This window comes from Oncorhynchus tshawytscha, linkage group LG10 (genome assembly GCF_018296145.1).
Source record: "Oncorhynchus tshawytscha isolate Ot180627B linkage group LG10, Otsh_v2.0, whole genome shotgun sequence".
Taxonomy (NCBI): Eukaryota; Metazoa; Chordata; class Actinopteri; order Salmoniformes; family Salmonidae; genus Oncorhynchus; species Oncorhynchus tshawytscha.
Window position 1 is genome coordinate 67,555,751 of NC_056438.1, and position 17,322 is coordinate 67,573,072.

General features: G+C 43.2%; 1 protein-coding gene across 1 annotated transcript; it reads right to left on the bottom strand.

The window, feature by feature from the left end:
• Positions 1 to 967: 967 nt before the first annotated feature.
• Positions 968 to 17,322, bottom strand: LOC112235701 (large neutral amino acids transporter small subunit 2). The gene is made up of 11 exons (XM_024404181.2): positions 17,184 to 17,322; positions 13,763 to 13,967; positions 13,157 to 13,308; positions 12,807 to 12,932; positions 6,137 to 6,290; positions 5,552 to 5,675; positions 5,231 to 5,334; positions 4,749 to 4,845; positions 4,437 to 4,586; positions 3,955 to 4,132; positions 968 to 2,219 (listed from the first exon to the last, which is right to left on the bottom strand). The coding sequence occupies exons 1-11, from the start codon at positions 17,320 to 17,322 to the stop codon at positions 2,128 to 2,130; spliced, it is 1,521 nt and encodes a 506-aa protein (XP_024259949.1). The 3' UTR covers positions 968 to 2,127.

The following is a 17,322-nucleotide window of genomic DNA, read 5'->3' on the forward strand; positions in this document are numbered from 1 at the left end:
AAGGCTAAAAAAAACAAATTATTTATATATACACTAGATGATTTGTAGGGGGTGCTGTGTTGAAGCCTCTTGCCTCCATCTTGGCACTCCCTCGCCGTTGGAAAGAAAAATAGCTATAGAAATGAATGCCTACATACATTTTTGCCACATTTGTTGTATTACATACACCTTAATGCATGATGTTAGTGTCCCACTATAACAAAAACATACTTAAATATGTAATTTGTCCTTGAAACATTTCATTTAAATACAGTACAATTCCATTCATTCCTACGTAGGACTGCGCCTACTGGGGGTTGCCAATATGGCCGACCACTGGCGTCAAAGTCTCTCAATGGCCAATACATAGCATTGCAATCCAGAATTTATAGACACCTTTGCTAGGAACACTGTCTGTTCCTAGGCCTAGACTATAGGCTACGTGGAGGTCGGTGTCCTTGACAACAGGGGTGTATTAAGTCGGATTCCGTTGCAAAACATTTAGCAACAAACAGTTAGCAACAAACTGGTTATCGTTTGTTCTATGAATCAAACGAAAGCAAATAACTGAATTTGTACAATACAAACATTTGTCCAATACAAACTAGTTGCAAAACAATCCAACTAATTAATACACCCCAGGTGGATGAAAGCTTGAGGTGGGGGTGCTGAGTAAACTGATGGTGCATTGACAGAGAAGCGATCACCTGAACAATTACATTGAAGGTCATGGTCAGTCATCTTTTTCCATATTATAGCAACATTCCTCAGTCATCCCTATAAATGTAATTTTATTTTCATCCATAACATTGTGTGTGTAAGTGTCTAAGCATGCATGTTTGCCTTTTTGCCGCTGCACAACTCAATTAACACATTTACATGATGAGCTGTATTACATGTTATTACCAAACAGTGGTGGTAAGTTCAATTGAAAGTTACGTAATATCCTCAGAAGCATAGATCGGACCACATAAATGGAGCAGAGAGATAGTGTTTGTGGGAGGATTTTAATGGCAGGAAGGAACTAAACCACCAGCATTGGGCTTCCCAGCACCACAAGGAGACAGTAGGAGCATGCCTGTTCATTTTCATTGCCTGTTGTTGCTTGACAAACAGGGTAACAAAGCATGTAAGATAGATGGTGGCAGTTCAGTGAGGAATTTCTTATCATTCAAATGACTAGTGTGTTACTGTGTTTCTATTGATGGTAATGAATCTTGAAAGTGTAAGGAATTAGTGATTCCATGCTAAGCAGCACAGTAATAGCAAACATTTCAATCAATGCAAGATGTGTATCACCAAACAAAAAGACCTGTGACTGGCATTAAGGGAATACGTTGCATTATTATTGACAATCATACACAGACGAGGTTTGCCCCTTTGAGCAAAACTTAGTGTAAATTATATATTTTCTATGCAGCATTTCTATGATTATTAATCATTTGTTTACATAATTATTACATTCAGTGTATGGGTCATGCTAGTTCTTTTGCAAGAATTAAAAATCTAATCTTGAAGATCAACATATCAAGTTATGTGAGTGGTATAACATGACTTTGAAGTGGCTTTATCACATAAAAGGATCTAATCGTTTAGGAGTACACCTACCCTCTAGTTCATTGAAGAGCAGTCTACAGAAGCCATTACACTAATGTACAACAATAACAAAACAACAAAAAGGGGTGATCAATTAAATGCAGTAAACAAACATTTAGGGAATGACAGTTTGTTTAGTGTTATGTGGAAGACTATACATTAAGATCACTATTCAACTTTGTCACAACCAAAACAGAAATTAAACCGATACCAAAATCTAAATAAAAAGACAATACAGTACAACATTTCCCAAAACAGATCCTACAGAAAAATTCTTTACATCTGAACATCAACATTACTTATCTGTCCAATATATTGATATTGCAGCTCAGACTCATGGGAATGGGCAGTAGTGTTGCATTGAGGCAGATGTGTAAAGTCTTAAGGCCAGTCAACATTTACAAGAGAAAACAAAGTGCTGTAGCATATTTCCTTGAGTGCATCCGTCCATCTTTTGATGTCTCCCAGTCTCTCTCAACACCCTTTTAAAGAGTGACTGTCTGTGCCAATGTCCATTCAGATGGGTTGAACACATCCCCTAGATTTTTGTCCCTATTCCGTTCCCTGGTTTCCTACATTTCTGCTTTCGCCCATGTCTGGGTACACCACCACACAGAACTTTTGGCACACATGGGTCATCTTACCTGGGTGGGAGAAAGAAGTGAGGAGTAACCAAGTGTAGAAGAGGAAAAAAATAGATTTCATATCAATACAGTCGTGGCCAAAAGTTGAGAATGACAGAAATATTAACTTTCAAAGTCTGCTGCCTCAGTTTGTGTGATGGCAATTTGGATATACTGCAGAAGGTTATGAAGAGTGATAGATTAATTGCAAAGTTCCTCTTTGCCATGCAAATGAACTGAATCCCCCCCAAAACATTTCCACTGCATTTCAGCCCTGCCACAAAAGGACCAGCTGACATGTCATTCAATCTCTCGTTAACACAGGCGTGAGTGTTGACAAGGACAAGGCAGGAGATTACTCTGTCATGCTGATTGAGTTCGAATAACAGACTGGAAGCTTCCAAAGGAGAGTGGTGCTTGGAATCATTGTTCTTCCTGTCAACCATGGATACCTGCACGGAAACACATACCTCCATCATTGCTTTGCACAAAAAGGGCTTCACAGGCAAGGATATTGCTGCCAGTAAGATTGCACCTAAATCAAGCATTTATCAGATCATCAAGAACATCAAGGCGAGCGGTTCATTTGTTCTGAAGGCTTCAGGGCGCCCAAGAAAGTCCAGCAAGTGCCAGGACCATCTCCTAAAGTTGATTCAGCTGCGGGATCGGGGCACAACCAGTACAGAGCTTGCTCAGGAATGGCAGCAGGCAGGTGTGAGTGCATCTGCACGCACAATGAGGTGAAGACTTTTGGAAGATGGCCTGGTGTTAAGAAGGGCAGCAAAGAAGCCACTTCTCTCCAGGAAAAACAGGGACAGATTGATATTCTGCAAAAGGTACAGGGATTGGACTGCTGAGGACTGGGCTAAAGTCATTTTCTCTGATGAATCCCCTTTCCGATTGTTTGGGGCATCCGGAAAAAAAGCTTGTTTGGAGAAGACAAGGTGAGCGCTACCATCAGTCCTGTGTCATGCCAACAGTAAAGCATCCTGAGACCATTCATGTGTGGGGTTGCTTCTCAGCCAAGGGAGTGGTCTCACTCACAATTTTGCCTAAGAACACAGCCATGAATTAAGAATGGTACCAGCACATCCTCCGAGAGCAACTTCTCCCAACCATCCAGGAACAGTTTGGTGATGAGCAATACCTTTTCCAGCATGATGGAGCACCTTGCCATAAGGCAAAAGTGATAACTAAGTCGCTCGGGGAACAAAACATCTATATTTTGGGTCCATGGCCAGGAAACTCCCCAGACCTTAATCCCATTGAGAACTTGTGGTCAATCCTCAAGAGGCAGGTGGACAAACAAAAACCCACAAATTCTGACAAACTCCAAGCATGGATTATGCAAGAATCAAGAATAGGCTGCCATCAGTCAGGATGTGGCCCAGAAGTTAATTGACAGCATGCCAGGGTGGATTGCAGAGGTCTTGAAAAAGGGTCGACACTGCAAATATTGACTCTTTGCGTCAACTTCATGTAATTGTCAATAAAAGCCTTTGATACTTATGAAATGCTTGTAATTATACTTCAATAGTCCATAGTAACATCTGACAAAAATATATAAAGACACTGAAGCAGCAGACTGAAAATTAATATTTGTGTCATTCTCAACTTTTGGCCACGACTGTAATCCCGAAGGCTAAGCATTTTGCACAACAATAAAATGGTACAGGTACTGTCATTTAGCACTTTACTAGAAAGAACTAGGGGTCGTAGTAATGAGCATCATCACTAGTGAATATGGTTTCCATACCGATGAAGGTGTTGAAGCATTGGGGCTTGTTGTCCCAGAAGACCCCCAGGAAGTAGACAGGGACTCCAGTCAGCATGATAGCCATGCCGAGGCCACACACCACAGGCTCAGAGTACAGCGAGAAGAGGAGCAGGAAGGCCCAGAACAACAGGTAGATCACTGGCCACACCAGGCTCACCTGAAGACAGGACAGCCAACAATCTATACTATCTCATACATGATGAAATGTACACAAACAATGTAATGCGTACAGAGTAAACAATTTAACAATCCACAGGGGGAACACAACACATGCTTTGACAATTATGGCATTGTGCATGTGTCAGCTTGTAACTTGTCATAAACAAGAGTAGACCCATGACTGCAATCAGGACAGTATTGAGTAAAGAATTCTTATCAAAACCATGCTCCTCCCAAAATGTGCAAGCAATAACCTTGTCCAAACGGATTGAGTGATGGAAGCACAGACATGAAGAGTTTACCTTGATAGGCCGATATAGGTCTGGCTGTTTGATGCGCAGCACAATCTGCCCAGCGACGGTGACCCCATAGAAGAGGTAGTTTATGAAGCCCACATAGTTGATGAGGGTATACATGTCACTGGTGCACAGCATCAGTAGGGTGGATATACACTGTAAAGAAGCAGGGTGGTGGGGCAAATGTCATCCATTGATTTTAAAGTCAAATTAAGCATTAAAGACTCGAGAGACTACTGTACATAGAGTGAACTGGGATGACACGTTTGTATGTGTGAGAGAGGAAGAGAGATTATGCCGGGTAAAGTTAGGACTCACGGTGAATAGTAGGGCTGGGATTGGGGTACAGCGTTTCACATGAATCATTGCCAGTAGCCGGGGGAGATGGCCTTCCCTTGCGCCAGCAAAAAACAGCCTGAAAGAGATGGTGAAGAACATGAACACAAGGTCAGCACTGAGATACTGGAAAAACAGTCCGCTCTCTTGTTGCTTTTGGACTCACAAAGAATGAGGGGTAAAAAAAAACAAACAAGTGATAACAAATGGGACAAAGAAATTAAGACAAAGCAAGGCAGTGATGGTAGAGGCACACAGAGGTGCAACATATGGAATAAGAAAGGGGTTAGAGAGTGCAGAAAAAACAGGAATATATTGACTAGATGTGATCATTCTGTGGTTTGATATTTCCACACGTATGAAGGACGCACTACAGACAGGAGGCAAGAATGGGGAATGTAATTACAGACAGTGTGAGAGCAAAAAGACAAACCGAGAGCGAAGGATGGGGTGCATAAACTGACCTCGACGAAGTGAAGAGGGAGCCATTGACCCCCCCAAAAGTAGACAGTGCGACAGAGATGGGCATGATCCATGACATCACTCCAAGTAACTTCTCACCAAATGTCTGGAGGAGAATTTGTGGACATAGGAGAGAGGAGAGTTTCAACAAACAAATTCTACTAACTGATGTTTCTGGATGACTTTGAAATCCAAGACTGGTGACTAAAAGCATTTTCTACTGATAACGAGACTTTAGACCAAGCTGCATGAGTCCCAAAAGCAGCCATTCCCAAAAGCAGCTACACAAGGGCAGCAGAATGGGGAGGGCAGGGGCATCTCACCACAGCGACGGCATTGGAGGCCAGCAGCTCCTGAGGACTCATGGCGGTGACATAGGCGATGTTGGCGAACACATAAACAAAAGTCACCAGAGGGATGGAGATGAAGATGGCCCGAGGAAGGTTCCTGTTATACAGAGAGAACAGGGTTGAAGAGCTGGGGTTCTGGTGGGGGTGTATTTATGGTGTGAATTACCATCCAAATTGATAACACAGGCCTAACAGGACAACGTCTCATCTGTAATACAGAGTTAAAAGGTATAGATCATGGTTGACTAGGATAACCAGTGCTCGACTTGGACTGAAATAGGTACCGATACTCATTTTGGGTGCCGGTACCGTACATATTTAGGTACAGCATTTCCACAATACATTTGAGCTACTATTCTATAAGGAGCTCTATTCTATAAGGAGCTCAAGCAGTAGAACATTTTGGGTGCCGGTACTCCACTCCAGTGAGCTCCTGCCCAAGTCGGGCACTAATGATATCCAGACATGAAACTGGCTAGATTGGGTGTGTATGTAATGCTACCCTGTTGAGACCATGTGCAACTTGTGATTTCGGTCAAGTTGGGGGATCTAGCTCACTTGTAGGGGTCGACAAGCTCCTCTGTGACATAGTTGAGGAAGTTCCATCCCCCGTAGGCAAAGGAGCCTTGCAGGAAGGACAGGGCTATCTGGCCAATGTCATAGGGCTGGAACGTCTCAAATGCATGCGCAGGCTCCAGCCAGTAATACTCCCCTGGGCACAGACAACACAGACAACACAGAGTGGGTGATGGAATTGTGTGTGGGGTCCATGGACATGAAAACCAGTAGATCGTGACAGCGCTGACGTCATCCATGTATTAATATGGAAAAAAAGCAGCTGGCGCATGAAGCCAGAATTGAGCTGAATGGCACCAACAACAAAGAAAATCACTAAGTATCATGTTGAAAGTGGCTGTAACTGCAGGAAAAGATTGTGGTCGATGTCATTTTCATCCTGCCTGAGAGTCAACCTTAATGTCTATGGCATGAGGGCATGGCCCTCCTCAGAGCCTACTGGCCAGTGATTTGTCAGTCAGCACGTGGTCCTGCGTCACAACAAATGAGGTCAGAATGGATAACTACACTGAACAAAAATATAAATCAACATGTAAAGTGTTGGTCTCATGTTTCATGAGCTGAAAAAAAATCCCAGAAATTTTCCATAAGCACAAAAAGATAATTTCTCTCAAATCTTGTGCACAAATTTGTTTACATCCCTGATAGTAAGCAGAAATCTGCTCCTTTTATTCTTTGTCCCCAACGCTCTAGGCGACCAGTTTTGATAGCCTTTAGCCGCACCCTCATACTACTCCTCCATTGTTCCGCGGGTGATGTGGAGGTAAACCCAGGCCCTGCATGTCCCCAGGCACCCTCATTTGTTGACTTCTGTGATCGAAAAAGCCTTGGTTTCATGCATGTCAACATCAGAAGCCTCCTCCCTAAGTTTGTTTTACTCACTGCTTTAGCACACTCTGCCAACCCTGATGTCCTTGCCTTGTCTGAATCCTGGCTTAGGAAGGCCACCAAAAATTCTGAGATTTCCATACCCAACTATAACATTTTCCGTCAAGATAGAACTGCCAAAAGGGGCAGAGTTGCAGTCGACTGCAGAGAGCCTGCAAAGTAATGTCATACTTTCCAGGTCCATACCCAAACAGTTCAAACTACTAATTTTTAAAATTACTATCTCCAGAAATAAGTCTCACTGTTGCCGCCTGCTACCGAACCCCCTCAGCTCCCAGCTGTGCCCTGGACACCATTTGTGAATTGATCGCCCCCCATCTAGCTTCAGAGTTTGTTCTGTTAGGTGACCTAAACTGGGATATGCTTAACACACCGGCAGTACTACAATCTAAGCTAGATGCCCTCAATCTCACAAATCATCAAGGAACCCACCAAGTACAACCCTAAATCTGGTCATTCTTTAAAAGTAACTTCCTCACCATCTTAGATAGGCATGCTCCGTTCAAAAAATGCAGAACTAAGAACAGATATAGCCCTTGGTTCACTCCAGACCTGACTGCCCTTGACCAGCACAAAAACATCCTGTGGCGGACTGCAATAGCATCGAATAGTCCCCGCGATATGCAACTGTTCAGGGAAGTCAGGAAAGCAAAGGCCAGCTTTTTCAAGCATAAATTTGCATCCTGTAGCTCTAACTCAAACGTTCTGGGACACTAAAGTCCATGGAGAACAAGAGCACCTCCTCCCAGCTGCCCACTGCACTGAGGCTGGGTAATTTCTGAAACTATCCGCCGCCATTGTCGCAACCCCCATTACCAGCCTGTTCAACCTCTTTCATATCGTCTGAGATCCCCGAGGATTAGAAAGCTGCCGCAGTCATCCCCCTCTTCAAAGGGGGAGACACCCTGGACCAAACAGTTACAGACCTATATCCATTCTGCCCTGCCTATCTAAGGTCTTCGAAAGCCTAGTCAACAAACAGATCACTGACCATCTCGAATCCCACCGTACCTTCTCCGCTGTGCAATCTGGTTTCCGAGCCGGTCACGGGTGCACCTCAGCCACGCTCAAGGTACTAAACGATATCATAACCACCATCGATAAAAGACAGTATGGTGCAGCAGTCTTCATTGACCTGGCCAAGGCTTTCGACTCTGTCAATCACCATATTCTTATCGGCAGACTCAGTAGCCTCGGTTTTTCTAATGACTGCCTTGCCTGGTTCACCAACTACTTTGCAGACAGAGTTCAGTGTTTCAAATCGGAGGGCATGTTGTCCGGTCCTCTGGCAGTCTCTATGGGGGTGCCACAGGGTTCAATTCTCAGGCCGACTCTTTTCTCTGTATATATCAATGATGTTGCTCTTGCTGCGGGAGATGCCCTGATCCACCTCTACGCAGAAGACACCATTCTGTATACTTCTGGCCCTTCCTTGGACACTGTGCTATCTAACCTCCAAATGAGCTTCAATGCCATACAACACTCCTTCCGTGGCCTCCAACTGCTCTTAAACGCCAGTAAAACCAAATGCATGCTTTTCAACCATTCGCTGCCTGCACCCGCACGCCCGACTAGCATCACCACCCTGGATGGTTCCGACCTAGAATATGTGGCCATCTTTAAGTACCTAGGTGTCTGGTAGACTGTAAACTCTCCTTCCAGACTCATATCAAACATCTCCAAACATCTCCAATCTAAAATCAAATCTAGAGTCGGCTTTCTATTCCGCAACAAAGCCGCCTTCACTCACGCCGCCAAACTTACCCTAGTAAAACTGACTATCCTACCGATCCTTGACTTCGGCGATGTCATCTACAAAATAGTTTCCAATACTCTACTCAGCAAACTGGATGCAGTTTATCACAGTGCCATCCGTTTTGTTACCAAATCACCTTATACCACCCACCACTGCGACCTGTATGCTCTAGTCGGCTGGACCTCGCTACATATTCGTCGCCAGACCCACTGGCTCCAGGTCATCTACAAGTCCATGCTAGGTAAAACTCCGCCTTATCTCAGTTCACTGGTCACGATGGCAACACCCACCCGTAGCACGCGCTCCAGCAGGAGTATCTCACTGATCATCCCTAAAGCCAACACCTCATTTGGCCGCCTTTCCTTCCAGTTCTCTGCTGCCTGTGACGAATTGCAAAAATCGCTGAAGTTGGAGACTTTTATTCCCTCACCAACTTTAAACATCTGCTATCTGAGCAGCTAACCGATCGCTGCAGCTGTACATAGTCCATCGGTAAATAGCCCACCCAATTTACTTACCTCATCCCCATACTGTTATTTTATTTACCTTTCTGCTCTTTTGCACACCAGTATTTCTACCTGCACATGACCATCTGATCATTTATCACTCCAGTGTTAATCTGCTAAATTGTAATTATTCGCCTACCTCCTCATGCCTTTTGCACACAATGTATATAGACTTTTTTTTCTTTTTTTCTACTGTGTTATTGACTTGTTTATTGTTTACTCCATGTGTAACTCTGTTGTCTGTTCACACCGCTTTATCTAGGCCAGGTCGCAGTTGTAAATGAGAACTTGTTCTCAACTAGCCTACCTGGTTAAATAAAGGTGAAATAAATGTATTTATAAAAAGATAATCCATCCACCTGACAGCTGTGGCATATCAAATAGTTGATTAAACAGCATGATCATTACACAGGTGCAGCTTGTGCTTGGAACAATGAAAGGACATTTTAAAATGTGCAGTTGCGTCACAACACAATGCCACAGATTTCTCAAGTTTTGAGGGAGCGTGCAATTGGCATGCTGACTGCAGGAATGTCCACTAGAGTAGTTGCCAGATAATTCAATGTTAATTTCTCTACCAAAAACTGCCTCCAATATTGTTTTAGATAATTTGGCAGTATGTCCAACCGGCCTCAACCGCAGACCCCGTGCCCAGGACCTCCGCATCTGGCTTCTTCACCTGCGGGATCATCTAAGACCAGTCACCTGGACCGCTGATGAAACTGTGTTTGCACAACCAAAGAATTTTTGCACAAACAGTCAGAAGCAGTCTCAAGGAAGCTCATCTGCATGCTCACTGTCCTCAGTGTCTCGACCTGACTGCAGTTCGGCGTCATAACAGACTTCAGTGGGCAAATGCTCACCTTGCCCAGTCAAGTGAAATCAACAGGTTATGGCCTAATGAGTTCATTTCAAATGAGTGATTTTCTTATATGAACTAACTCAGTAAAAAATGTTGAAATTGTTGCATGTTGTGTTTATATTTTTGACAAGTACAGTTGAAGTCAGAAGTTTACATAAACTGAGTTTGAATATATATGGCTAAGGTGTTTCACAATTCCTGACATTTAATCCTAGTAAATATTCCCTGCCTTAGGTCAGGATCACCATTTTGTTTTAAGAATGTTAAATATCAGAATAATAGTTGAGAGTGATTTATTTCAGCTTTTATTTCTTTCATCACATTCCCAGTGGGTCAGAAGTTTACATACACTCAATTAGTATTTGGTAGCATTGCCTTTCAATTGTTTAACTTGGGTCAAACGTTTCAGGTATGCTTCAACAAGCTTCCCACAATAAGTTGGGTGCTTCTACACCTGCATTGCTTGCGGTTTGGGGTTTTAGGCTGGGTTTCTGTACAGCACTTTGAGAGATCAGCTGATGTATGAAGGGCTATATAAATACATTTGATTTGGGCCCATTCCTCCTGACAGAGCTGGTGTAACAGTCAGGTTTGTAGGCCTCCTCGCTCGCACACGTTTTTCTGTGCTGCCCACAAATTTTCTATACGATTGAGGTCAGGGCTTTGTGATGGCCACTCCAATACCTTGAATTTGTTGTCCTTAAGCCATTTTGCCACAACTTTGGAAGTATGCTTGGGGTCATTGTCCATTTGGAAAACCCATTTGCGACCAAGCTTTAACTTCCTGACTGATGTCTTGAGCTGTTGCTTCAATATATCCACATCCTTTTCCCTCTTCATGATGCCATCTATTTTGTGAAGTGCACCAGTCCCTCCTCATTATGGCCAAAGTTCTATTTTTGTTACATCAGACCAGAGGACATTTCTCCAAAAAGTACAATCTTTATCCCCATGTGCAGTTGCAAACCGTAGTCAGGCTTTTTATGGCGGTTTTGGAGTAGTGGCTTCTTCCTTGCTGAGCAGCCTCTCAGGTTGTTGATATAGGACTAATTTTACTGTGGAAATATATACTTTTGTACCAGTTTCCTCCAGCATCTTCACAAGGTCCTTTGCTGTTGTTCTGGGATTGATTTGCACTTTTGGCACCCACATACGTTCATCTCTAGGAGACGGAAGGCGTCTCCTTCCTGAGCGGTATGACGGCTGCGTGGTCCCATGGTGATTATACTTGCGTCCTATTATTTGTACAGATGAATGTGGTACCTTCAGGCATTTGTAAATTGCTCCCAAGTATGAACCAGACTTGGAGGTCTACCAAAAAAATGTCTGAGGTCTTGGCTGATTTCTTTTGATGTTCCCATGATGTCAAGCAAAGAGACACTGAGTTTGAAGGTAGGCTTTGAAATAAATCCACAGGTACACCTCCAATTGACTCAAATGATGTCAATTGGCCTATCAGAAGCTTCTAAAGCCATGACATCATTTTCTGGAATTTTCCAAGTTGTTGAAAGGCACAGTCAACTTGGTGTATGTAAACTTCTGACCCACTGGAGTTGTCATAGTGAATTATAAGTGAAATAATCAGTCTAAAGAATTGTTGGAAAAATGACGTGTCATGCACAAAGGTGTCCTAACCGACTTGCCAAAACTATAGTTTGTTAACAAGAAATTTGTAGAGGGGTTGAAAAACAAGTTAATGACTCCAACCTAAGTGTATGTAAACTTCCGACTTAAACTGTATATTTAATTAAATATCCAGATTTGTAGCGAACTTTAAAATGATTACCATTGGGGATCGAACGTCATAATAAAACACATTTTAGTGGACAAAAAAGTTTAGTTTGGCCATTCTGCCAATGGTAATTTACATAGGATTTCTAGGGTAGACCAGGGCCTTTGGCACCGCTAGGTTGCTACGCAGGAGCCGACCAGCAGAGGTCGTGACTTCACGCTCTAGACAGGACACTGGGGTCCTGCTTTGGTCAGAGATGTGCGAGATGAAGAGGTAAGTGGACTTTAATCACCTTTCTCACATAGGGACAATGCAAATCCTGTGGGAAGCACGAGTTAACAGTATTATGGTGTCCTGGCACTATGTTTATTCAGCCATACTTCCCCCTCTCACATCTTGTGATTATTCTTGTGTAAAGGTTCTGGGTGAAGAACAGATTAGACTAGTTTCGCAAACTTCTAGTGGCCTCAGACACTTTGTCCAGCAGGTGGAGACAGATTAAGACCGTAAAGTATGTGTCAGTGGGGAACGATAGCACAGAGTTTGTAAACCCGAGGCGCAACTTTGCGAGACTTCCAGGAATGACACGGTCAAAAATAACTTGGAGTGCCTTTGATTTGACAGCCTGCACATGGGCAGGTCCGCACAAGACTACAGTTAGACCCCATGACATGTTTCTACGCATGAGTTTCGCTTGCCAACGTCACCATGATTTCTCTTACAAGTGTGATCTGGGATTTCTATTGGAAAAGCATTTTTTTCTATTGGAGAAGCATCTCCATAGTGTACTGTCTTTGCCAATACTCTACATACAGTAGGCCTATCCTGTAGACATCCCAATGACTAATGAATGATGAAACAAATCAGCAGTTACAGATCAGAATCAAAATCAAAGAGACCGAGTCTACCTTTGCAGATCTGCACAAAGCCCATGATGATGATAAGACCCAGGGCTAGCAGCTTCCCAGTAGTGAAGACATCCTGAACACGAGTGGCCCAGCGCACACTGGAGCAGTTCACCCACGTCAGCAACACTGGGACGAAAGGAGGAAGAGTTACATCACGCATCATAGCAACTTACCACACATGGAATACAGTAACACTATACTAGACTGGGTAATACAGTATATTTGACCTACAAATATACCTCAAGTCTCAAATTCAGCGAAGAGAGCCAGGAGGGCCAGTGATCAGGCTGAAGTAAACAAAGTAGTCCAAAAACAACTAAGGCGGCATGCATGTTCTCTGAGGAGCTCACATAGACAGACAGCAGCCAGCAGGCGGAGGCCATTCTCTGGGGGGAAGCAGGAGGGAAATAGGGGCTGTAGGACGTAGTTGGAGAAGGTGAGGGCGATGACCGCTTGGTTGGTGGGGTAGATCACCAATACCGCGATCCACAGACGCAGGAACCTGGGAGAGGTAGGTAGGGAGGGAGGGAAGGAGGGAGGGGGTCAGAGAATCACACGTCAAAACACCTCAATCACGTATATTAACATCTACATTTCTGATGTAGAGCAAAAACCTGTCAGAATACTTGAGATACTGTATGTGAGGAAAATAAATACCAGTGCTCATTAGAGGACAGTGTGAACACAAAGAACCAACTAGCAGACATTCAATAATATGGGCTGATGCATGTGTACAATAAAGGGCAGACACTAAAACAAGGTTAATGACATACAGGAAATGGTGGGGGACAAAAGGATGGAAATGTACTGCTTCGTGGGGGGGGACCTTTGTACAGTATACTGTCAATTTCTGTGTCTGAGAAAAGGGTGGCTCAAAATGACAGATGGTAACCAGCACTTCTCTTGCAGTACTCTTACAGTATAAGTATTCTCTCATCACCATGCATTTCCCTTACCCGGCAAGTCCTCCAAATATGTCCTTGACGTATGAGTAGTCTCCTCCAGACTTGGGGATGGTAACGCCCAGCTCGGCATAGCAGAGTGCGCCAATGGCTGTGATCACTCCAGTGACAATCCACACGATGAGAGCCAGCCCCACAGAGCTCGCATTCTCCAGAACGCCCTTTGGGCTAACAAAGATCCCTGAACCGATGATGTTACCTGAGACCCAGACAAAGAGACAGGGAGGGTAAGGAAGAGTGGAAAATGCTGCATCAATCTTTCAAAAGTGGAGGGTAATATTACACAACATTGACTAAGGCCGACATGGTCCCTTTGGCTGACAAACAGGTGGAGTGTGGACTGGAACGGAAAGTGAGCGTTTCCGGTCACTTAGTCCACAGCTTCCTGCTTAGTGGCCAAGTAAGCACAACATCACAGGAACCCTTTGCCAACTTCTCATACTGTTTAACTCACTTTCCACTACCTCTTCTCATTTACATCAGTCTCAACACAGCAACTACATCTTCAGACTACTTGTTGTGACTCAAACATAAGATCAGGATTATCAGGATGTTTTTGGGAGTCTGAGATAATACAGTAGCACAAACAGGACAGCAGGGCAAAACCACCAACTGCTGACTAATCACGCTCAGGAACAGACTGCTGACACTCACGTTTCCCCCAGGCTTAATTGACTGATCCCTTCACCACAAAGACCACCCAGGAAGGAAGATCCCAGTCAGACTCCAACTTCAAAAGTAATTCTAAAAGATCAGATCTACATGCAGAGAAATTGTTATGAAGTGTGATTCTACAGCACCGGTCTGGCTCTTTAACCCGCTTCCTGGATCGCTATACTGTCCTGTAGGTTTTCACTTCAACCATGGAGCCCAGTTACATAAAACATCTGAAGTATTACCCTTAAAGGAAAGGGAGCACGAGTTTTTACTTGCCAAAGTAGCAGTGTGGTCAAAGACTTAGTAACTTAGTTGTAGTCACGATCTGGTTACCTAAAACTACAAACAAATGTAAAAAAGCTTAAACATAACTTATTTACGGATAACTTCGGAACTACCCACAATGCATTTCTCAGCATCATATGGAGAACCGGTGCTACCTAGCTAATTTCAGCTGGCTAACACTACCTACTACCTGCTAGCATGTAATTACATTCCAAACCAAGTGTTGGCACTGGTGAGCTACTATGTACATCCACAAAGAAGAAACCATATAAAGTAATGTTTGTTAGTGGTAGTCGGGTGAGTGTTGTAGTTCTGTTTGTCGCTAGTGCAGTAATACCCACAAGGACGGGGTTAGGACTCATTTGTGGTCCAAAAGGGAGAAGCAAGATTTGAAGTCGGAACAGTTTGTCCGGTTGAAGTCAGCAGGTTGTAATCAGTAGAAGGCAGGATTCAGAATGAGTGACAAACCAGGTGAATGTGAAGCCTGCAACCTATTTCCTACAAACCTATATGGCAAGTGTCAACAGTGGAGATAAACCAGGTAAATGTAATGTGGCTGTACCTCACTATATTGCTATTGGATTAGCTAGCTCTCCCTCTGAAGGTCTCTCCTTAGCTCTTCTTTGACTTTGGTAACCAACTCAGCTGTCAAATTTTTGGGGGGTGTTCTGTGGGTTCCTGCCTATGCTAGACTAATTTCTCTGGCTTACTACTTAGCTATGTAGACCATGGTGGTTGGCTAGCTAGGTTAGTTAGCTGTCAGACTAAAATAACTTTAGGTGGCTGGATAAGAACTACATATACCGGTAACATTATTGGATAACTGGTTAGATGGCATTATGCATTTTCAAAAAGTTGGTTTACTTTAATGTTGCTGGAAGGTAGGTGCTGATAGCATCTGGCTGACTCACAATACTAATGTAACATTAGCAGATTATAGGGCTAAAGTTAGCAGGCTAGTAACCTTGCAAGCTGATTTGTAACATTCATATTTGCTTGTAAATTGGCTGAATTTAATGAATTTAATTGAAACCAGTAGTCACGAGTGCAATTGATTTGGTATAATTTGAAGTTATACATTTGAAGTTCTGTTATTTCTGTTGGAGTTTACATATAGGGAATAGGCTGACTTGTCGCATCCTCCATATTAAGTCACACCCCACAATTTATTTTTCTTTCCCGGCATGACTGCCGATCAGTTATGTAACAACTCAAAATGTAAAAGTGAAGGGTAAGGTTGCACTGGGACTTTTGCTGCGTATTCTAATGCAAATTCATATGTTACATGTGGTTACATTTATGCTACATAAATGTATGCTACATACCCTTTAAGGGTTTATCTAACTTTTTGGGTGACTTGACCAAATTCACATTGAATGAGATCTAACTCACATTTCTTTGAAAGCAAGTTTAAGAGGTGGTAGGTCTGTTCTGTGCACTATTTCTGTGTGCCATTTCTGCAGTGCACCTTTAAAGATGCACTACTATACAGAAATAGCTCTGCCATTTCCTGGTTGCAAAAATTCTAGTAGTTAGTCTAATTTCAGTTTGACAAAACAAGTGAGTCCAGTACATTCTGAAAGTTTTCAGACCCCTTAACTTTTTCAAAATGTTGTTACGTTACATACAGCCTTATAAAATTGATTAAATATTTGTTTTCCTAAATCTACACACAATACCCCACAATGACAGTGAACACCGGTTTTTAGAATTGTTTGCAAATGGATTATTTACATAAGTATTCAGACACTTTGCTATGAGACTTGAAATTAAGCTCTTGTGCATCCTGTTTCCATTGAGCATTCCTGATGTTTCTACAACTTGATTGGAGTCCACCTGTGTTATATTCAATTGATTGGACATGATTTGGAAAGACACCTGTCTATATAAGGTCCCACAGTTCAGTGCATACCAGAGCAAAAACCAAGCCATGAGGTTGAAGGAATTGTCCGAAGAGCTCAGACAGGACTGTGTCAAGGCACATATCTGGGGAAGGGTACCAAATAAATGTATGAAGCATTGAAGGTCCCCAAGAACACTTTGCTGATCCATGCTGATGATTTAAAGTGCAGCTGGTACACAGGCCAAGTATTATTGAGATTACTTTTGATTGACTTCCTCTGCATGTGGGTGGGATGGATGCTGCTCTGTGACAACCATTTTAGAACAAATCCACATACCAGTTAAATAGACAACCTCACACAGGCACATAATGTATTTTGAGCCCTGTGGATTTTCTTGCAATCACAAAACTTTCAGGAAGTAGTCTGGCCATTAAAGAATGTACAGATTGAAAACAGGATTTTCAAGACCAGTTCAGATCAGCTACAAAATTAGCACTGTTTGAGCAATCCATGTGGACCATACATTTCATCGCAATCTATTTAGGCTGGATTTTAGGTAGACACACCCATACCTACATTGAGGAAGACATAATAGATAGCAAAAACGGATGAGCATAATAATGACTTGCCCACAATAATTCCACATGCGCTGACAAGGCCAATCTCCTTCTTCAGGGCCACTCTTCCAGAGCCCTCTTCAGTGGATTCGGAGGAAAGCGTATCCCCATCTGCCGATGCATTGCCCCGCAGCCTAGGACCATCGGTCAT

What these genes read in the sequence shown, in the direction of transcription:
- LOC112235701 (XM_024404181.2), bottom strand. Translation starts at nt 17,322, where the DNA reads ATGACCGATGGTCCTAGGCTGCGGGGCAATGCATCGGCAGATGGGGAT. An exon ending in GCTGGCTGCTGTCTGTCTAT is followed by an intron (nt 12,933 to 13,156) that starts GTGAGCTCCTCA and finishes CTTTCGTCCCAG; the next exon opens with TGTTGCTGACGTGGGTGAAC. An exon ending in CTTTGTGCAGATCTGCAAAG is followed by an intron (nt 6,291 to 12,806) that starts GTAGACTCGGTC and finishes GTCTGTGCCCAG; the next exon opens with GGGAGTATTACTGGCTGGAG.